Here is a 22,736-nt window from a genome sequence, read left to right as displayed (position 1 = left end):
CTTCTGTTTTATGTTTTGGTTTTTTGGCCACAAGGCATGTGGGATCTTAGCTCCCGACCGGGGATCGAACCCGTACCCCCTGCACTGGAAGGCGAAGTCTCAACCACTGGGCTCCCAGGGAAGTCCCTTTTGTGGTGTTTCTTGTGTTAGCCTAAAATGTATAATTTTTTAATGATTTCTCTCTTCACGCTAAATAAATAGTCACCTTTGTACCTAAGTTTCTTTCATAATCTGGGGTACTTTTTTCTTAAAGAGGGTCCCTAAAATTGTAGAAGCTTATGGTCCCACAAAGCCAGGATCTGCCCATGTTAATAACACCACCTGCTTTTGACATAATGATATGGAAAATTACTGCACATATGTGGCCCAGTTACGTGGAGAGGAGCTTCCGAGGGGTTTCTGAAAAGAGATAGGGGCCACTGAGAAGACAGATAAAATGGAAAAACTCAGCCCCGTGAAAAGACAGTGGGCCATTAATGGAAGCAAGAAGAAAAGAATCAGAAGAGGCAGGTGGAGGAAAGCCTGGGGTTGACAGCTGAGAAAACCAAGTTTGAAGTTGATAAGGGAGACACCCAGCAAAGTTCTTGAGAGCGTAGCAGGAAGGTGGCCCGGGGGACAGGGCTGACAAGGCCTATTTCAGGGGCCTCACCTGTTCCCCAACACGCAGCCTCACTCAGACCAGGCAGATGTGGTTCTTGATAGAAGATGACACATACTCTCTGAGGAACCTGAGACAGGCCAACCAGCGTCCACTGTGCTGGGGGAAAACGAAGAGCAGGTTATGATGTGGGACCCATGTCAAAAGTCTGCCTCTTTCCCTTACGGCCTGTGGCTTCATCCCCCTAATTGAGGAAGACATCCTGGCTGGGAAGCCTCGGGCCTCCGTGAGGAAGGGAGAGAAAGAAGCTTCATGAAACATGAAGGTTCCTGAACTCGTATGCGGAGCTGTCTTTTGGAATTCCCATCTGGCTTTCGCCTTGCACTTCCTTTCTGCAGATAAAACTGCAGGAGCCCCGGGGAGGCCGGAAGGGTCGGTGGGATCCACTGTGTCTGGGTGAGAGTCCTGGGCAGAACGTCTTCTCGGCTGGTCCTGAAGGGAGGTGGCTTTGCGGGCACTGCCATCTGCTGCTGTGCAGGGGACAGGGCAGAGGAGGGAGGGGAGTAGGAGGGGAGCCAGATGTGCAAACAGGGCTGCGTGTGTAAGAAACATCTGCTTTGTTTTCCAGAACGCGTGGCTCAGCCTTGAAGGGTGGGCTCTGCTCTCTGGCGCCCTCTGCTGTGGCGGAGCAGAGCGGATACCCCCGTGGGTCGGGGCAGGAGTGGAAATGTGGACACCGCTTACCTGGGCTGAAGGGGTTTAGGAGATCCGAGACGCGGTTGCCCAGGGCCAACCGTGCAAAAGGTGAGTAGAATGGATCCGTGGAAGGTAAGCTCAGTCATCCACACTGAGCCATACCCTTCATTTGTGCCGTGCTGTTGGGAGCTGCAGAACTGTACTTGTCAGGGGAGGAATGGACGAGTCCAACCTCAGTTACTAGTAAAAAATGTATCCCAGAAAACCCAGTCCAACCTCATTTACCAGCAAGAAATTTATCTCAGAAAACACACACTACAGGAAAAGGTACAGCCTTCAGCAGCACAGGAAATTCAAGAGAGTAAGGTTACAGGGGGCTGGTGGGAGCCTTCACCTCTCTTCCAGATTATCCGTGACAGATTCATATAAGAGTTTAGAAGCTGCTGGATTCAAACACCGTAGATTATAAATGGATGGAGGGGTGGGGGGAGAGTAACGTATTATTCGGGAAGAGCATGTTCCTCAAGTATAAAGGATTTGGACAAGGAGGGAAAATGTTGAGAAAAGATGGTGGGCGTGAAAATCAAAAACTGGAAAACCCACCTAAAACTTCAGCATGTCCTTAAAGTAACCAACACCTCCTCTGGGGTGTGGCCTTCCTGGCAGCTTCCACTGTGACCAAGTTGTACGCTAGTCAGACTGACCTGCAGGGAACTGGGGCCAGGTCCCCAGGGAAGGGCCAGTGCACTGGTTCTTGTCAGCAGGTGGGTGGAGGTGTGTGAAAGGCAATGATAAATGACGTCTGGCCTTTGCTTCCAACTAGAAAATCTCCCCGCAGAGCTCGGGAGGCCGCTACCGATCCATGACGTTAGCTTTGCAAGCGGTGATCTCCGAACCATCCTGGGTTTGTCATTAATTCATGTATAAAGTGGCAAACCCCTCCTCCCATGCCCTCACATTTCCTGTCTCCCTTATCCTGTTTTATATTTCTTACGATCGCCTGAAATGCTGTGCATTCATCAGCTGTCTGATGGAACCGTCCCCAGAACATAACTCGGCGCAGTGGGATTTTGTCTTTTGTCCTCTGCTGCATCTCTGGTCTGAGGACGATGCCTGGCACCCAGTAGGGGCTCCAAAAATATCAGTAGGAAGCAGGAGAGAGAGAACCGCAGACAAGGAGATGCATCTTTATAAAGCATGTTTCCATTTATTATTTTAAACCTGAACCTGCATAAAATGATGGCTAGCTGCATTCAGCTCAAAGCATCCCCATGACATGAACGGGAGACAAGCCCAGGTCTGGACCTTTGCTCACCATTAGGTCCAGAGGCCACAGCAATCAGCCACGGAACTTAATTTGCATCCACTGAGGCTGTGACAGTGATGCAGAGGGTTTTCTCAGGGTGATGGTAGGAAGTGGGGGTGGTGATCACTTATGATGGGGCTGAAACAGGGCCCGGACTGTGCTTCTCATGGCCCGCGGCCACCGAAATTCAGGGACGGTATCCGAGGGGGCACAGGGCAGGGCTCGCGGTGCCTGGGACTCTGGGCTGGAGAGACCCAATTCTTTCACCAATGGATGCAAAAGGGGGTACCAATCGCCCAAAGGATACAGCTCAAAAGAGGACCTAAAAGAAACCCAAGCTTGAAGTTTCTGAGAAGCAGCGTCATTCTCTTCCCTCCCGCGCCCATCCTCTGCCTCCTGTCTCTAACCTCTGTCCACACGCACACACACACACACACACACACACACACACACACGCACACACACGCCCTTTTCAAGAGCCCCTCAGGCCAGATCCTGCGGAAGGACGGACACCGCACCCATGCGGGTGCGCAGCCCCGGGCTGGTCTCAGCTGCTCACACACTGGTGTGCTGGGACCCCAGGGACGAGCTGCTGCCCAGCTGGCTCCGGCCCGAGGGCACCGGACTGGCTGCCGGGCTGCCCCCACTGCGACGGCCGGCGCCCTGGCTCCTCCAGGCAGGCTCCTCCGTCGGCCTGAGCGTCTCCTGCTCCTCTTTCAGGAAGAAGTCCACAAACAGGCTCTTCTCCCTCTTGATCTGGTCACTTATGTCGGTGGGGATGTCAGGGATCACCCAATCCACAAGGACGCTCAGGAACATCACCAGGTTCTTGGAGAGCCGGAAGGGGGTGGTGAGAGGAGAGGCTGGGCGGGAGGGCTCCACCGCCCCGGGGAAGGCGGGCTGGGCAGCGGTGAGGGCACAGACCCCAGACCCGGGGAGGGGGAGCAGGGGGCCTCTGGGCTCCTCTGGCTCCTCGGCCGACTCAGCCAACGAGCTTCACTGTCCCTTGGGGTCCCCGGGTGAAAGTGGAGTAGGGACAGCACCCATCTCCCAGAGCGCCCCTCCCATGCACGGCCAGACAGTGTGAACTGGCTTCTTCCCCTCCGCCCCCCTGCCCCCACGTGTCCTGTTCTTGCCTCCAGGATCCGGGCTCCAGAGCCCAACGGCCCCTGCGGGGCTCTCCCTGAACCAACCGCCCCTCCCTTCTTCCCAGCTGTCCCTCCGTCCCCATACCGGAGGTGGACCCTTGGTTTCTGCACTGACTTCCGACCTCAGCCAACCCCACGTTCTGGTCTCACGGCCTGCCTGGGCCCTGCCTCAGAGGGCCTGCATCGGTTCTGAGGTTTTGTGCACATCCGTAAGTGCCTTCCTTCCCCCCAGTAAGCCACCTCCCCTCCCGTAGGGTAGGATAAGACCCTCCCTTCCTGGGAGCGTTTTCTATTTAAGTGGGTGAATACGTTCTGCAGTGCCAGCACCGCCCGCTGAAGGGCAGCTCCCCGTATGCTCTGGCTCCCAGGCCTGCCGCGGGCTGCCCCTCGCCCTCCAGCTGTAGTTTCCTCTGCCTGCCCATCTTGTGCTCGCACGCCCCCTCTCCTTAGACCTGGAGGACAGTGACAGCCCAAGAGATGTCGGAGCCCTGCCATCTGTCTTCCACGCTCTGAACCCACCCCCAGCTCGACCTTGAACCCTGCGTGCTCCCAGGGCCCAGGGAAGGCTTGGGAACCAAGGGCTGCTCCCAGAGGCTGCCATAAGTGATCTGGAGCCGCTTGGTCAAGTCAGATGCTGGCCTTTTAAACCGAGTCCCGAGGTGAGGCTCTGCTCTCCCACGCTGCTGCCCACTTCCTGGTCTTAGGTGTACATGGGACTCAGCCTCCACCCTGCACCTTACTCCACATCTGTCCTGTAACCTTACTCTGCTTTATCCTCCTTCTGCAAATCCATCCGTTAATGAAAGCCCTCACCCAGGGAAGGGTCTCAGGGCTGCCCGCCGCACGCAAAGGCCCCCGAGTCACAGAGCGCCCTGAAAACCCGGAGACGGGGCCACCTGTACCCCTGCAGCCCGGATCCTGACCTGCTGTGCCTTATCTGAAAACTCACCTGGAAGATTATGACAAAAGCCAGACGGGCAGACAGAACGGACCAGTACTGCTTGGAAAACTCATAGGGGTTTGGGGCCCAGGGCGGCTCCCGGTAATCCTTAAACCTGTGCAGAGAGAAAGGCCATGTGAAGACTGGGAGGAAATGCAAAGAAGGAGCTACTTCTCTGGTGCAGCCTCAAAGGTCAAGGCAGAAGGCAAAGCCCTGACTCTCAGACTCGGGGGCGTAGGAGGCAGAGGTGAGGAGTCCACGGCCCAGCCAACAACGTCCAAAAAAGGGCCAGAGTCCAAAAAAGCCAACATCAGCCTAGAAGTGGCTTTCTTACTCTCTCCAACATCCCCAGAAGCTTCCTCTGGATTCTCCTTCCAGAGGAGCCCTGGAATCACAAGAGGAACCCAGGACTATGAGGCCATCCTGACTCCACTAGCCTGTGGGCTCTGAGGGGGTGGGGAGACCCCCGGACACCACGTACATTGCTCCGCAGCCCGGGGCTCAGTGAAAACGCAGGTGCCAGCAGATGGTCAAGGGTGTCCTCCCCAGCCGGTTGCCTAGGAGAGGGGCCAGCCTCGCCTGATGGCTGATTCAGAGCAAGCTGAAGGCCGAGTGAATTCTGGGAGGAGGGCAGTGGTTCCGAGTCTCGGTTGGGCAATATCCCCTTTCACTAACCATCTTTATCACCTGCCCACGTGGTTTAAGAAATAAAATGTCAGTGCCTGACGTAAGCTCAGACGGTGGTGACGTCTAGGGCTCGTCCGAGCTGTTGCCTTTTCCCCCCAATCTTGGGATGACTCATGTTAAAAACGGCTTATTTTCTCAGACTCCCTTTTTTTCTAAGCCTGGAAAAATAACAAGAGTTGGTACAGAAGAATTATGCCCCTTCACGGAACAGTTTTCTCCATGGAATTCAACAAATCTTCGAGGCTCAGTAAAAGCAAAACAAGCCCTGGGCTGAAGCAGAGGTGGGGTGGCACCAGGCCACCAGGCGGGGCGCACGGCTGCCGAGGAAGGCGGGGAGGGAGCTCTGTCCCAGGAGGGGCCCAGGGGAGAACAAGCATAGACTGAACGCGCAGCATGCGTCCATCCCCAAGCAAGGGGCTTTTCTGGAGGTCTCCTCATTTCACAACAAGATCCTCAGGAAGGCATGGATATCCCTGAATAACCCAGGAGGAAACCGAGGCTCAGAGAAGTTCAATGATTGGCCAGCAAGGGGTGGAGTCAAGGTGAGAATCCAAGTCTGCCTGAATCTGGGCTTTTCTCCTATTGTCGAAAAGCTCCTGACTACTAGCTGCTGTTTGGGGAAGGGGGTTCAGCAGTGGGGGCTCTCTGCACCTTCCCCTGTGCCGAATGAACCCGCTGCTCTACCACATAGAAGCACAGTGGCTTCCGATGGCCCAAGAAGACATAAAGGGGAGAAGAGAAAAAAAACACAGGAAGATGAAGAGATGCAGGGCAAAAGGCAGAAGAAATCACAGTGGGGAGAGCCAGCCGCAGAAAGAGGCAGGCGGAGAGGTGGGTGCTGAGCGCTGGACTAGGGCTGGGCAAGAGGCCAGGAGCTGCCCCCTCCTCACCCGGTCCCTCTCTCCCAACAGCTGATCGCAGCTGCTGCAGGCCTGGTTTGTCATCCGGATGAAATGCAAAGCTAACTACAACCCAGCTGAACACCGTGGGGCTTATCCTCGCCATCCCCGGCTGAGGACAGAAACACAGCCAGCTCCAGACCACGCCCACTCATGGGAAGGACGGAGGGTGTGGCCAAGGGAATAAGGACATTTGGTTGGGAAAAGTACTCAGGCTCACCCACCCTCCTGCTGTCCCCCCAAAACCCCACGGCAGAAGGGAATTTATCTTGCATTTCTCAAGACCTCTGGAGGAGGGGTGATACACACACACCCCTACTTTTCATGGTGAGGAAATCCCTCCCCAGGTCTAGCCCAATCCCTGCTGCTGCAGTCAGAGTCCATCTCCCTTGTTTTCTAGCTCCATCAATGAAGGAACAGCTGCTCACTGACCTCAGCATGACAGCCATTGCTCAGCTCTCTTTTTTTTTTCCAGTCTGCAAAGAATCCATAAATAATCTAATTCTGGTCCCACTTCTGCTACTAACTCACTACAGCTTTTGGAAACGTCACTCTGCCCTCCCCGAGTGTCCACAACATGTTTTGAATCTGGCAGGCACACCCATCTAATCAAGGATCTGGGGAGAGATTAACACACAGATACGTCCAGAAAGCTCAGCTTGCAATCCGTCTGTGCCAATGGCCTAAGGGTGCTTTGTCAGTAACTACAGGGCAAGCTATGCCCAGAAAACAGCAACACGCAATTTAACGAATTATACATCTGTTCACATTTCTCTTTTCAAAGCTCACTTTTTTAAAAAACTGTGACCTGGAGTAAGCAATGCATTTTACATTAGTGCACACGTACGTATATATCACAGAAATAAAAATCACACACACACACAAAACATACTCATCCTTGCTGTGCGCTGTGCACGGATAGTTTCTTGTTCTCTGCTATCCTCTACTCTCCTAGTCTTTAAAATGCTGGTCATGACCCACTGAAGTGGTTTCCTAACTCACTGATGAATTCATAGTTTGAGAAACACTGATTCCAGTAAGCCTCTGCCACCAGGTAAATGATGCCTTATTTACGTTCCAATATAAGCTCTGATTTCAGAATTTTAAAAAAAAATTCATCCTAAGAAGTCAAGCGTATCAAATGTTTCTGAGTAATCAGAAGACACTCATTAAACAAAGAGATCATTAGTTTTAAGACTAGAAATGTCCAGAAAAGACAGGGTGGCTAGTGGACTTAATTGTGGCCAGCCTGGTGACAGCTGTCTGTCTATTTTGCTTCCAAGCCTAGAGCAGAGAACAGCATTGGCAAAAGCGTGGGCTTTGGAGTCAGCAGGTGAAGGCCTGATCCCACCCCCACTATTTCAGTTCTCCGTCCTCTAGACAGTTACCCAAAGATCTGATGGCCAGGATCCTCGTCCATGAAATGTGGACTTTGCATCTCACAAAGCTGGAACGAAGACCACTCAGCATACTACCAGACATATCAGAGGACTCAATAAATGTTCTTCCTCCTTTAACCGAAGGTGACTTAAGAAATACGCGTCTTCTGTTAAAAGAAGATGGAGCATACACATCCCTGCTCCCAGTTCCCCTGGCTTTCCAGGAGGATTTCTGAGCACTCAAGCTCGGACGCTCCGAATTTCCCATGATGCTGAGATGAATAAAGAAGAGAAAGCCAACGCCCAACTGCAGGGGGCTTCTCTCAGGCTCCGGGTCCAGGTAAATGGCACAAAGCAGGGAAGCCTCAGGCTGATGGGAAGGAGAACTTCTGCTCCATTCCCATTAGCTCCAATGCTTTCCAAAGCATACCCTTTCCCCCGGTTTTGAGAGCTCTGGCTCTCCCAAAGTCCCACTGCGTGGTCAAGCACTGGGCGAACCCCACATCTGGTCACTTCCTGCATCTGCTGGCTGGGATTGAAGCTCAGGGATATAATTTTAGGCATGGTTCCCAGATCTCACCCTCATCCCTCAGTCTTCCTTTATTTTCTTTGAGCCTTAACATTGAGTTTGAGAGTTCCCTGTAGTCTTGTAATAAGGAGAGTCTTCCAATAAAGAAACGACTAGAGGGTCTAAAAAGCATGTCTGCACTGGAGTGGCTGGGCCACTTACTAATTGTAGGAAGCCGAGAAAGTTATTCCACATCCCTGCACCTCAGCGTTCTAATTCACACGGAGGCAACAAAACGTGCATCTCTGTGCCAAGTGTACGGTAGGTGCACGCGCGAGAGCCCTCTCAGCCCACCATGAGCAAACGAGCACACGCGCGTGTGTACGTGTGTGTGCGCTGAATGTTAAAGGGAAACACAGTGAGCAGTAAAGAAGACGGCACACGCGAGTGTAATTTCTGGTGGCAGAAATGGACACAATGGTTTCTTCTGGGAGAGAATGACTGGGCTAGGGGCTGAGAAGAGGGGCTTTTCCTTTTATATGTATACACACACATATACATTATATAGAATTACTTTTATAATAAAAAGTTCATCATCAAAGAAGGATGCAATTAATGGTACCATTCGGCTGACTCCAATATATCTTTATACTAAGCTTCCAGGAGCACAGGTATAGTATTCAGTCAGGCAGACTCACATACGATAAGTGAAAGCGGTACAAAAATCAACATCTTCTCGGCTTTAAAACTGCATTCGTATTTTACCTAGATTGTTCTAACCCTATGAAATAGTCACATTGAGCTGAATTTATACACTACCTAAAGAAACAAGGTTCCTATTAACTCAAAATATATGTCATTATTATAAAACGAGTCCGTGAAACATCTTAAAGGTTCTATAAATTCATTTTTAAGTTAATCCATGGAACAGTGTCTGAGAAAGAGTCATATAAATACGTTGCCGTGGCTACCGCTGGGAAGATGCCTAGGGCTGGGCGGGGCCGAGTGGAGGTGGGACAGAGCTGGAGAGGTTGCCTGTAATGTTTAGAATGTTTGCAGGAATAAAGTAACGTATTACATGTGTCATCCACGATTATATTTTTACACTAAGTATAAAAGAAGCTTTGGAGATCATTTATTCCAAGTCCCCACTTTTACAGATGGGGAAACTGAGGTGCACAGTGGGAAGAGAGACTCCTGGCTCAGACATCCCTTCCCATCCTCACTTGCAGGGGTGACCAGTGACAGTGAAACTGGCCACAATTCATCACAGAACAGAATCACTGCGGGCAGGAAGGGTGCCAACGTAACAAACTGAGGGGTTGGTCACTGACATTCAGAAATGGCTTTTTTTAAAAAAATGATGTTTTAGTTATAAATGCATGTTTTAGTTATAAATCAATTAGTAAATGCATTTCTCAACTCAAAACAGTGGTATGTAAAAAACAAAATCTAATACTCCCAATGGAAAGTAATGTCACATTAGTGCTGAACACAACGGCATACGATATTTCTGTACCATCTGAGCTGCTTAAAAGCGTCTTCTGTAATTGACTTTGAACAAGGGAAAACAGCACAGGCCATTACGGACTAATCAGGCCTGGGGTGATGCAGTGTTGATAAAGGCGAGGAAAGGCACCACCACAGAAAGCTGGCTCTCCCTCTGGTCTCGGCCAGAAACAGATGAGAGGCAGGCAAACCCTGGAAGGGAACTCCCGGGACCCTGGGATGGGGAAGAACTTGGGTCCTGCAGAAAAACCTGCGGGAGCCATCCAAGGATGCTGTTTCGGGACGCTCAGCATCTCTAAACAGACCCAGTGGGTTGCCCAAGCCCAGGTGGGCTCCTTGAGCTCTCAGACCCGGGTCCCTGGCCAGGTTCTGCCCTACTGACCTCTCTGCTCCACTCCGCTGAGCCAGGAGCTCGAGTCACCATGCAGCCTGTAGGATACAGTGGTCCCTTGACCCTGTCAAATGACCACTAATCAAGCCTGCAGACTGACGTCACGGGGCTGTTTATGGAGCAGCCCGGCCGGGGCAGTCAGATGGCTAAGGCAGACGTTGCTCCAAAAATGCTGGGAATGCATCTCAAATGGGCAGCCGGAGACTTGTCCTAAATTTTATTGCTATTTTTAAGATACCTCTATCCCTGGCGAGGCCGGACTGGAGCCGGAGACCTCAGTTTTATTTGACCACATTTATCTCCGGGGGTCACGGAGAGCTAAGAATAAGAAGGGTCATCGAGTTCCCAACGCTATTTGCCAGGAAACAAGGACAAACTTTGCATTTCCCATCACGGGAGCGGTTCTAGACGTGGGCTTCGGGGCTAGTTCTAGCGTTGTCTGTGTTTCTCAGAATCAATCTCTCTCTCCCCCCAGCCCCCTCCATCCCCCACCCCCTTCACTTCTATTTCTGACAGCTGCTGACGAATCCTGGCTTACAAAGACATCCGTAGTTTATGCCCCCACTTCATCAACCTCCAGAGACTACGGCGAGCCAGACAGGTCCACACGGCATGCGGTGAGGAGAACCTACCTGGGGTAGGTAGAGATTTTCATCAGCAATCCTCATCCACCTAGGATAGGTAGCCCCCAAGGTATACCCACTTGAGACGGCATATCTAGATGATTCGAGGACCCCGCTCCCCAGACATCTGCTTACATTTCAAACTAGGGCAGCTTTTTTTTTTTTTAGATGTTGGGGGTAGGAGTTTATTAATTAATTTATTTATTTTTGCTGTGTTGGGTCTTTGTTTCTGTGTGAGGGCTTTCTCTAGTTGCGGTGAGCGGGGCCCACTCTTCATCGCGGTGCGCGGGCCTCTCACTGTCGCGACCTCTCCCGTTGCGGAGCACAGGCTCCGGACGCGCAGGCTCAGTAGTTGTGGCTCACGGGCCCAGTTGCTCCGCGGCATGTGGGATCCTCCCAGACCAGGGCTCGAACCCGTGTCCCCTGCACCGACAGGCAGATTCTCAACCACTGCGCCACCAGGGAAGCCCGGGCAGCTCTTTATTTTCAATGTAACCCACTGGTCTCCACAGCGAAGTCAGAGATGATACCAGTGAGAAGTCCCTTCCATCCCCCACCACGGCTCCCAGTGCCCTAAGGTGAGTCCACACCCCCCCACCCCCATGACCAACATGCTCTTCCTGGTCTGGCTTCTGTGTTTCTCCCCGCCTCACCTCTCTTAGCTCACGCCTCTCGTTCCAGCTCTGACCACTGAGCATGACCTAGCCCCTCTACCTGGGACACCCTGTTCTCCTTGGACCTCTGTCACCACCTGACAGCCCCCTCCCACCCAGGCCGGCTTGGTCCCGTGAGTGAGCAGTTTCAACAGGTTCTCCTTCTGGCCACTCTGGCACTGGACACTTAGGTCTGGGTCAGGTGCGTGGCCTCCTCCTTCAAGGCTCGGAGAGCTCCCTGCAGTTGCCCGACTGCACGTACGGAAGCTCTGTTCTCATCGCTGTGCGCATGCTCGTCTCGCCTGTCCAGCTAGACTCCTCGCGGGAGGCACTGCGTCTTGTTCCCTCTTATATAACCGATGCCAAGCCTATAGTAACGCCTCAAAAATAGATGCACAATGAACCTACAATCCCCACTGGTACGGAGTAAAGAAACAACGGTGGACATGCCAGAAATGCTTTTGGTTTGATTCCTGAATGATCTATTTTCTGCAGTACATTTTTCTTGACAGAAATACAGCATGCATTTCCTGCACACGCACCCAGTGTTAATTCCGCCACTTAGCAGGCCACAGATGAGCCACGATCCCATCTACTTCCCTGGAGACAATGGAGGGAAGAGTTATCAGGGCTTTACATCTGGCTGGAAAGTCCAGTGACTCTGACGGTAGATACAGCAAAGCTCGATGTGACCCACGTGTGCTAATAACACCTGGTCTCCTGGGCACCCGTTGTTTTGGTTGAGATGCATCCGTTCATCTTGACTTCAGATCTCAGAGGAGGAGGGAACTACCCACTAGTCTGAGATCACGTGCTTCAGATGGAGATAATTTCACTTCCTACCCCTAACCCCACGGCCCCAAAGACCATGGAAAGCGTCGCATTCTTCTGGCCACAGCGATCGGCTCTGGGTAGGAAGTGCGTACTAATCCCAGCCAACAAGCGGCAGCAGGACTTTTGTTGAGATTGTTGGGAAAGAAGTATAGGTTTTTGTTCCCGCTGGACTCGGACACAGTATGATACTGGCCTGGAGCTGCTGGCAGTCATCCAGTGTTTGAAACTACAGTCATCACTGACTACAGTAGGGTTGGAAGATGGAGAAAGATTTGGTTTGGGCAGATTGAATCAAATCTACCCAACTAGAACTACCCTCGACTCAACAGAGAGGCATTAAAGTCCCCTTGTGTTTAAGCCAGGGTAAGCCACTGATATATCTGGAAAGCACATTCATAGTGTCACGGGAAGATGTGACGGTCAAGGACAAGGTCAGAGTCCCTTGGTGCTCTGGTGAGACTTGTGCTTCTAGACCAACTAAAGGAACAGCGTTAGCCTTGCTTCCCCACGTGACAAGTCACACTCGTGCTGCAATCCCCCGAGCGTGGGCGTCGAAGCTTGTGTTCCTGGAGAGACGTGAGTCTTGCTTCCGGGTCTGTTGCTAGAAACCTCTGTGATCTTGGAAAACTCTTCAACTTTCTAAGCCTCGGTTTCTTTTTATGTAGAATGAGAGTTTCAACAAGATGATTTCTGTACCTTCCAGTTACAAAAATGATTTTGTCCTCACTTTTCAGTGCCCGTTCGTTTAATGTGAAGGTGCTGGCTGACTTCACCTACCCTGCTGGAGCAAATCTAAATGCTACCAGAAAAGGCCACCAGCTGGTCCAGACCCCACTGTACAGCGGATCTGCAGACCCAAATCCAGCACCATGGACAGACGGCCTGGCCCGCCAGCGGTGGGCCCTGGGCAACGCAGGGTAGTAGCCAAATCTGCCTACTCGAGTGACGACTTGTTATAGTCCCAGATGCGAAAATGCTAGAAACATCTAGGCTACGTGAATCAGTATCTGTGAATAAATGGACTTCTCTATTCTTAGATCTGGTCCCTGACTTTGAGCCTTTCTGGTTGGCTAGTGTGAAGCCCTAAAGTTATTGCTCCTGGGACCAGAATACCCTTCTATTTAAATCACACATTGGGAAGGTTGTTTAACTCAGTCCTCTGGGTTGGGAAGACCAATTCGTTTTCTCCCTTTTGTGGTTCAGACTGAGTCTGAAAGAACTTATTCCCCTCTGCTCTTTTTCTCTTTCTTTGTCCTTCTCTGGTAAGTAGTGGAGAGTTTTCTGTTTCTCGGCTTCAATGATCCCGGTGCTGACAAATTACCATCATGACTCTAAGTTGGTCCTCTCAGGAGTTCCAGCTATTCCCTCTAGGTGTTAGATGGAAATTGCCCCTTAGATTTCCGACCATCATTTTAAATGCAACATGATCGGAATCAAATTCATCTAATTTATTATTAATTAGATTCTCTTGGCATCTTCCCCATCCCTGTCAATGGACCCACAATTTCCCAGTCCTCTGGCTTCAGCCCAAACTTTGGAGTTATCCTTGATTCACACTCTCTCCAGTGTCTCTGGTACTCAGCTTTGTAACGTATGACATTAAGTAGCTCATCTTCTCCCTCCCTCTGAATTACTTCCACCTCTCTGGTCCATGCCTACCACCGGTCATGTCTGAATGATGCAGCACCTCAGCTGCCCTCCTCGAGTTAGCCCAATTCTAGCCCATCTTCCTCTCTGAGACCGGATTAGGTTTCCTAAGCCCACACTTCAGCCTATAATTCCCTGGCCCTAAAAAGGTCCGTAACTTCCTATTGCATCACATTAAAATTCCTGTAAGGGGGCTTCCCTCGTGGCGCAGTGGTTGAGAGTCCGCCTGCCGATGCAGGGGACACGGGTTCGAGCCCTGGTCCGGGAAGATCCCACATGCCGCGGAGCGGCTGGGCCCGTAAGCCATGGCCGCTGAGCCTGCGCGTCCGGAGCCTGTGCTCCGCAATGGGAGAGGCCACACAGTGAGAGGCCCACGTACCGCCAAAAAAAAAAAAAGTTCCTGTAAGAGTTCGAGATTTCCCATTATCTACTTCATCCTACCGATTCAAATTCAACACCGCTTTGGCTTACACTACCCTAGGAGTTGCTCTCTATATTGTATTTCCTATAGTATTCCCTATTATTATCTCCCAAGCACTCTCCTTGCCAACTCCAGCAGCTAGCCCCTAAGTGTTTAACACCTCAGATTCGTCCCCATGACCTGGCCCAGGCTGACTCCAGACCCAGGATACTCTCTCGTTTTGCCCTACAACTCCTCATGGCCCCTCCAAGAAGCCTACCCTTTCCATTCCGGCCCTCACTGTTCTCCTTCTCCTTCAAACACTCGTAAGGCTCGTGGCCCATACTAGACATAATCCCTGAATAACACGCAGTTGTCCTACCAGTTCTGTTTTCTTCCCAAACAGACCACAAACCAGACCTTCCCTTGACGGTAAGGACGAACCTATATACGTCTTTTACCTGCTCCATGGTGTCTAGCAAAAGGCACTCAATACATATTGGTCAATTCACTGAAACTGACTCGTAGGGATCTGGGCTTTGGGGGTAGGAGACAGAAGCGAAGGAGAATAATGATGTAATTCTAAGTCGTCCGGATAATTACTTGGACCTGCTGCTTCTAGTCCTTCGCTGCCCTCCTGCACCCGATTACTTTACCTGCAGAACTGAACCTCCTGGTCAAACTGTGAGTTCTCGGGCTGCGTTCCCTCCTTCAGCTGGCTGACGTTGAAAAAGGAGAGGGTGTGGTTGACAAAGCCATGCAGAGTCCCGTTGTGACTGTAGGAGTACTGATACACCAGGCGGGGAATGAAGTCAGAGGTGATCGCGATGACAAAAGCCTGGGGATAGAACCACAAGCACCTGAGGAACCGTCAGGATGGACACCATGCGGGTGACGCAGGTCCATCTGCCCAAGAGACTGTCCCCTCCTGGCTCTCCATCCGGGGGCACTGCTCTGATTGATACAGAGTCCTTGCCCCTGAGCTCACAACACTGACTTACCTGGCTTTTCCATCTTTGATACATGTAAGGAAACCCACAAGTCAGTGGCCGTCAAGAGAGTGAATTACAACCACCGAAGCAAAGGATGCGAAGCCAGTTTGGACCATTGGGTGAGGGAGGGCGTGAATCATCTCTGAGACACCTGAACTGATGCTGGCATTGGCCATGCCAAGGTAGAGTGCGAGATTTTCTGAGAAAATGACTGAGAGTGGTGAGACGGCCACTGAAGTGTGACAGGCAAGGATACCAAATGGCCACATATTGAACACATCTGCCCCTGAGGGACACGAGAAAGCCAGGAACACCAAGGATATGGTTCCACGGTGAACCTCAGTTTGACCATCATCTCTCAGCGCTTTTTAGCCCATCATACAATGAAAGTCGCTCTTTCATCCATTTTGCTTAGAAAAAGTGAGACACAGAGAGGGAAGGAGGAGGTCCTGCTGGATGAAACGCACACACCCAACGTAGCGCCTGGCGTATCTAAGTTCTCTATGAGGGTCTATGGAGCAAACCAAACGACAAAGGAACGACTGCCTGTTCGGATGAGGAGGGAGTTTCTGCAAAGAAAATCTTAAATCTTTTTGGCAGGTGTTTATACTGTCCTCGGCACCAACAATTAAAGCCCTTTTAAAAAATGCAGTTTAGGTATTGTTTTCTAAATGTATATACGAGTGTGCATGGCCATAACCATATTTGAGAGTGAGTAACGGACTTCTAATAATCACAGCTGTAATTAATGGAGCACGGGCCATACGTCCTTTCATCACCCCATTTAATTTGCAGACTGATCCTACTTGGTGAGACTCTTATTCTCTCCCATTTCTTACAGTTAAGAAGTCTTAGAACAGCCAAGGAAGTAAAACGTCCTGTCATTCTGTTGTAGATGAAAAGCGCTTGGTACTCAGGGGCTCTTTTCTAGAAGACACAACTCCAAAGCAGCTACTGATCAAACTGCACCTCATTTCTCAGCCTTGAGACGTGCACTTCCTACATCAAACATCCCACGTGTGACGGGCGGATCCCCTCTGCCTCTCTGCACACCTCGTGCCGTCTCATGTGTTTTTATTCGGTAGCCAGGTCACGGCCGGAATCAGCGTTTCTCTCCCAAGGGAAAGGGGGCTGTGGCTTTCTTGATGTGCGCTGAGCTGGTAGATACTGTCCCGGGAGACGGAAGAAGAGGCCCTGCCTGACCACCATCCGTATGGAACGCAGACGCCAAAGGAGCTGCTGGCTTGGGCCCAGCAGGATTTCCTCCGAAACGTGGACACATCTGGCAAGGCAGTTAAGGAGGTCAGAGCAGACAGGACCCTCTTCTTCCATGTCCTATCTTAACCAAGCAGCGCCAGGGATAATTAAGACTTTACATTGACAGCTTGGAGAAACGGTAATTAGGAACTGCAGCCTGGGCTATGGTCCAGGTATTGTTCAGCTCCAGGGTAGAAAAAGAAAGGAAAGAGATGGCTAGATATGTGCAATTCTTTCCTCATGATTCTTGGCTCCGAGGAAAGATCTGATCTGGACTCTTAAGGCCAAGGTACACATTCTGGTGGGTAATTGCCTTTCTTGCTCTTAGCGAAATGAACGACAAAGCTGCACACCTCCGTCAACAGCCTGATGACTTAGAAGGCGTGTACGCGATATTAACGAGGGCTGGGGAGTGGGTGGGCGCCGGGCGCTGTCTTAAACAGAGCTCCAAATGGAAGAAGTTGGGAGGTAACAGGACAGGTTTCCTGCCCTGAGGACTCAGCTCCCCTGGAAAGCCCCTCCCACAGAGCGAGGGTGTCATGAAAGCAAGCACTTACGTTGATGATAACAGAGAACTTGCCGATGCCCGAGAGGATGTCAAACCAAATCCCTGTAAGACAGGGAAAAAAAGGGCGTCTGTCTCATTCCCACCCTCAGCCCAGTGATGACAAGGCTTCAGTCAGAGTGCCGCCTCGCAGGCAAGTTACCAGTGGAGCTCTGCCGGGCCCCCCAGGGATAGGCTTGTCTGGAAAGGCTTAGGTGCACCCCTGTCTGCAAAGCAGGGGGCTAGCGGGGGGGGGGGATACCGTGGCCTCCAGCACAGAGGAGATAAGGATGAGGGGCTCGAAGGGGTGATAAGGAATGCTCCAGCCCTCCAGATGCCCGACATAGTGTGAGGGGGGCGGCCAGGGAGACAGGGGGAGGGTCGGAGGGAGGGGATGGGGATGGGCTGCGTCGCCTCTGAGGGTTGCAGGGGACAGACCGATATCTTTGGTTCGCACAGCATCTGGCCGCCTCAGCTCCGTAACGAACTTCTTCGCATCCAGCCGCACTTCAATGACGTTGTTGAGGAGGGCGAACACCGGCGCCAGAGGAAAGGAGGCCACAAAGAGGGTGACAAAACCAAACTGGATGACTAAGAGAAAGAAGAGCACAAGAGGCAGAAGGATTTAGACATATGTTTGCCTTGCAGCTCTAGCCCCTGTCTTTTCTGACCGGGGACTCTTGTCCACCTTGGGCTCAGGCTCCCTTTCCGTCCTGCCCCACGGTAGGGGCATTTCTTTCTCAGCACCCACAGGCCTGGCAGTCAGTGCCATCACTTAGGTGCAAAGCTCTATTTAGTTGAGAAGATACCAAAAAAGGAAAAGTCTCCACCCCTTCCTTTCCACTACCTTTTATCTCCAGTCACTAACCCTGATCATTGAACTCAGAGGTTAACAAACTTCTTCAGCAAAGGTCCGGATAGCAAATATTTTTTTTTAAATTGAACTTTAGTTAGTTTACAATGTTGTGTTAGTTTTAGGTGTACAGCAAAGTGATTCAAACTGAATCATATATATATATATATATGTATATATATGTATGTATACATATGTATCTCCTTATATACATATAATTTTCAGATTCTGTTCCATTATAGGTTTGTTTTTATTTAGATGTTGGGGGTAGGAGTTTATTAATTAATTTCTTTCTTTTTGCTGTGTTGGGTCTTCGTTGCTGCGCTAGGGCTTTCTCTAGTTGCGGCAAGCAGGGGCCACTCTTCATCGTGGTGCGCGGGCCTCTCACTGTCGCGACCTCTCCCGTTGCAGAGCACAGGCTTCAGACGCGCAGGCTCAGTAGTTGTGGCTCACGGGCCCAGTTGCTCCGCGGCATGTGGGATCCTCCCAGACCAGGGCTCGAACCCGTGTCCCCTGCATTGGCAGGCAGATTCTCAACCACTGCGCCACCAGGGAAGCCCCTGTTATAGGTTTTTTTAAATGTTGTGTCCATTATAAGTTACTATACTTCTGTGTCTGTGAGGCTGTTTCTGTTTTACAAATAAGTTTATTTGTAGTATTTTTTAGATTCCACATGTAAGTCACATCATATGGTATTTGTCTTTCTCTGTCTGACTCACTTCACTTAGTATGATCATATCTAGGTCCATCCATGTTGTTGCCAGTGGCGATATTTCATCCTGTTTCATGGCTGAGCAGACAGTAACTATTTTTGTATGGTCCTGTCATAATGACCTAACTCTACAATTGCACAGTGAGAGCAGCTGTAGACAAATGTAGACCAGCAGGCTTGGTTGGGTTCCAATAAAACTTTATTTACAAAAGCAGTAAATAAAGTGGGCTGGATGTGTTTGCAAGCCCTGATGTAACTTCAAAACCACCTCCCAAAGTTGGCCTCTTCCCCTATCCACAGTCGCTGCTTTTATTTAGAAGGTGGATTCATTCATCACACGTGTACCGAGAGCTCCCTGAATGTCAGGCACTGTGCAAAGTCTTTAAGGAGGCAAAGGTCTGGACCCGCCTACAAGGACCTGCCTTCAAGGACCCGCCTTCAAGGAGCCTTCAAGGGAGAGGAATATACAAAGATGTGCAAGGAGACTTCACGTGTGCCAAGAGAGAAGGGAGGATGTACCAGACAAAGCAGAGATCGCAAGGAGAGAGCTCAAGCCTGCTTGGCGTGGGGACTAAGGGGAGTCTCCGGAAGGACACCTAAGCTTAGACTTGAAGGATGGGCCTGTCACTGCAGGCGGGGTGCATTATAGACTGCATCCAGGCCCTGGAAGCAGTGCGGGCAGAGGAGTGGAGGCGGCCTGTGCCAATCGGACGGCGTAAGGAGTCCAGGCCCCCATCGTTTCTACCTGGACAGCTGCAACCACCTCCTACCTGGTTTCCTCGTGACCGATCTGCCCACACTGCTACGTCTGTTCAGCCCCAAGTGCCCGGTAATCCGATCCCATCACTTAACCTACTCACAAGCATTTCGGCTGGCTCCCCTCTGTTTACTGGATAGAATCCAGATCCCTTATCTTGGGACACAGGGGCTGGACCATCTGCACCCAAGCTACCTCTCTAGCCCCGCCTCCCAGAATCTCCCCACAACCGCCATGCTTCTGCCTTCCCGGACTCTGAGCTTCTCACCGTTCGGATATCTCCGCAGACACGTTAGCTCCTTCCCTTCCATGGCACACGAGGGAAGGAGCTAGCAAACTCCTATGCATCCCCAAGAACAGTCAAATGCCATCTCCTTGGTGAAGCCTGCTACCCCCTCCACTCCTTCCCCACCCTCTGTTACAGCCGCCATTGTGCCGCGCTGTGACCATCTACCCACATGCCTCCATTTCCCGCTAGAAAGGCAGGGCTCCATTCCCTGTAGGGGCTCAGTACAGATTTGCTGATGCAAAGTCAGACCTGAGTCTCAGGAAAGTCAGTCTAATAGGATTTCCCTACTTATTAAGGCAAGTTATTTAACTTCTCCGCATCTTAGTCACTCCAGTTACAGAGGATAATAACAGTACCCACCAAATAGGTTGACAAAATGATTTTGCATACATAAAGTGCTCAAAACGGTGTCTGCCATTTAATAACTGCTCAATAACGTTACCTGTTACGTGTACTGTTACTCTGACTGGAGTGCAGATGGCTGCAATGTATCCTGCATAGGGACCCCTTAGACACACGTTTAAGGTGCAAACCCCGCAGGAGAGTCAGGAGGCCTGACTTCGAGCCCCGGATATGTTTCTCACTAGCCCTGCGTCCCTGGGCAATTCTCTCTGTTTCATTGGGCTTCAGCAACCTCATCTTTAAGTTGAAGAGACCGGTTTAAATTCCCTTCAGGTCTGATTTGCTGTGATGCTGTAATTCTTATTCTCTTGGACAAATGTCAAGATTCTAGGATATCCAAGTAAAGAATGAAAGACCAGGATCCAAACTTAAAATAAATTTGAAATGAAATGAAATAAAAAGTGTTCACAGAGGGATACGCTTAACCACAGCAGAAAGTTCAAGACACAGAGCGTGCACAGAACTTCACCCAGCACCGCCGCTTCTGATTTGGCCCAGGGTTGAGGGTGAAGGCTCCTGCTGACTCAGTCCTATCACAGCCACGGTCCTGGATGCCCAGTGGATTCTAGGCAGGCCCTACGAAACCAGCAGCTGCCAGTGGGTGACAAGATGTATCAGAAGGCACAGACTTGTCAAGGCCGGGTCCTTGGAATGACCGCCTGGCTAGCTAGCTGGCCGAAGGGGAGAAGAACTCTTCCCAAACAAGTGTGGGAGCCAGTTCAAAACGCAGGGTCTATTGCGTCTCTTAAAGGAGGCTTTGCTGAGTCAGGGGTGGGGTGAGGGCAATCGGGGGTGGAGGGGGATGGAATGAACAAGGAAAGCAAAACAGATGTTAGACTAGTTTTGTGAAACCTGTAAAATGCATGTCTGTATTTAAGTATGTGGATGAACATATCTCTAGTTCTGGAGTTCCAAGTTGGTCTTCTTGATTCTGAAGAGCTGGAGTTCCAAGTTGGTCTTCTTGATTCTGAAGAGCTCAGGTCTACAGAGCAAATGTTCTTCTTATAAGCGACTTCCTCCAGCAGAACTGTTTAAACTCTCCAAAGCCCCCACGAGGACTTAGCAAGGGGACTGATGGGGCAGGGAAGAGGCAAGTTACCTCCGAGTGACTACAAACAGATACGGCATGCCCTCTCCACACTCACGCAAACGGCACTCAGAAATCCAATGTCCTTCCAGGATCGCAGGGAAAAACGGGACTCTCCACTTCCTCAGCTTCCCTTCACGTGAGTTCCAAAGGCAGATATGAACCCTCTCCTCTGAGGCTGCCCTGAGGGTTTGCTTCTTCACCTTCACAACCTCTCCATCACAGGGTCCCTCTCTGTGCACACAACTTCCAGTGGTGACTCAACGCTAATAGTGCCCATAAGTGATCCCAACATCATAACATGTCTCTTTTTTGTTTGTTTGTTTGTTTTGCGGTACGCGGGCCTCTCACTGTTGCAGCCTCTCCTGTTGCGGAGCACAGGCTCCGGACGCACAGGCTCAGCAGCCATGGCTCACAGGCCCAGCCGCTCCACGGCATGTGGGATCTTCCCAGACCGGGGCACGAACCCGCGTCCCCTGCATCGGCAGGCGGACTCTCAACCACTGCGCCACCGGGGAAGCCCCATAACATGTCTCTTCTCTTTCCTCTTCCAGGCACGTCTGTGTGTTCAGCACCAGACAACCTTAAGAGCGTGGACTCAGCAAAGGCCAGTGATGGCCACAGTCCTGTGCCTCTTCTGATGTTACTATAGGGTATCCTGGGCCAAGAGAAACCACCCTCTGAAGATGTCCCATTGCTGCAGGTGTTGCCTGCCTGGACGGGGTACACTGCCTATTTCCAGGAATCAACCCAAAGAGGCAGAAACAAAGAGGAAGCTTTGTTTCATCTTGGGGAGAAAAAAACACAAAACCATAAACCTCTGGCGTACAAATGTCAACTCCAAGACGTGCTTTTTTTGGTCAAAGGTCTAAATGCCGTACCAGATGGGCGTCCTTCCGAGGTCACTTCAGAGGACACAATGATATCAGCCTTACCAACACCAAGCCTGGCTTCTAAAAACAGCCAGCCTCCAAGAGGCTAAGAACAAGGCCGGAAATCCTCACCGTGCTGCATAATACAAGCCAGCCTGGCTCGACCCATAACAGATTAAACCTGGCCAAGCCAGTGAGGGAGGAATTCATAAGTTGATTTTCAGCTAAATCTTTACAAAGCCTGCTGTAAAGTGCCCCAGAAATGCCGAGCTGAAAGCATGCAGACTGGAAACCCTCATAGGCACAAACCCCACTGGGTTTTCTCTTCTCAATCCCCAGCCAGCCAGGCTCCTTTTAAAATATGCAACTATCAGCCCCGTGCTGCCTGATGCCAGAGGCAATTAAGATCCTGGCCTTGATTACCTGGGCTTAGGTTAAAATAACAAAGAGGAGTGGATTACACTCAACAAGATGGCATCCAGAAAGGACATTCCAGGACAATCTGCTTAAAGAAGAAAATAATATATCAGGTGGGATAGAGTGGACTGGCCAGGATTGGTGGAAAAGCTCTTGAGGGAACACAATTTGTTATTCAGTTATTTAAATTCTTCGGTAAATATATCTACCTTCCCGTCACACACGATAACGGCCAGATCCCTGGTGTGGCACTCAAGGCCCTTTGTGATCTGACCCTAACTTATTTTCCCAGACGCCATGTGCTCCCTCCCCAGCCCCTGTGCTCAGGGCTGATAC

At 51.0% G+C, this 22,736-nt stretch overlaps 1 protein-coding gene across 3 annotated transcripts in view; it reads right to left on the bottom strand.

Moving 5' to 3' along the window:
- Positions 1 to 2,499: 2,499 nt before the first annotated feature.
- ANO2 (anoctamin 2) overlaps positions 2,500 to 22,736 on the bottom strand; it is a 333,331-nt gene continuing 313,094 nt past the window's right edge. For all 3 annotated transcript variants that reach the window (XM_079936516.1, XM_079936518.1, XM_079936517.1), the window contains 5 exons: positions 17,450 to 17,602; positions 17,025 to 17,077; positions 14,875 to 15,056; positions 4,698 to 4,803; positions 2,500 to 3,428 (listed from right to left, as the gene is read on the bottom strand). In XM_079936516.1, the coding sequence (XP_079792642.1) occupies positions 3,156 to 3,428; positions 4,698 to 4,803; positions 14,875 to 15,056; positions 17,025 to 17,077; positions 17,450 to 17,602 (767 nt within the window). In that variant the 3' untranslated portion in view covers positions 2,500 to 3,155. The remainder of the gene's footprint in view (positions 3,429 to 4,697; positions 4,804 to 14,874; positions 15,057 to 17,024; positions 17,078 to 17,449; positions 17,603 to 22,736) is intronic.

This window comes from Stenella coeruleoalba (assembly GCF_951394435.1).
Source record: "Stenella coeruleoalba genome assembly, chromosome: 11".
Classification (NCBI taxonomy): domain Eukaryota; kingdom Metazoa; phylum Chordata; class Mammalia; order Artiodactyla; family Delphinidae; genus Stenella; species Stenella coeruleoalba.
Note: the sequence above shows the minus strand (reverse complement) of the source record. Positions and strands in the feature narration are given on the sequence as shown.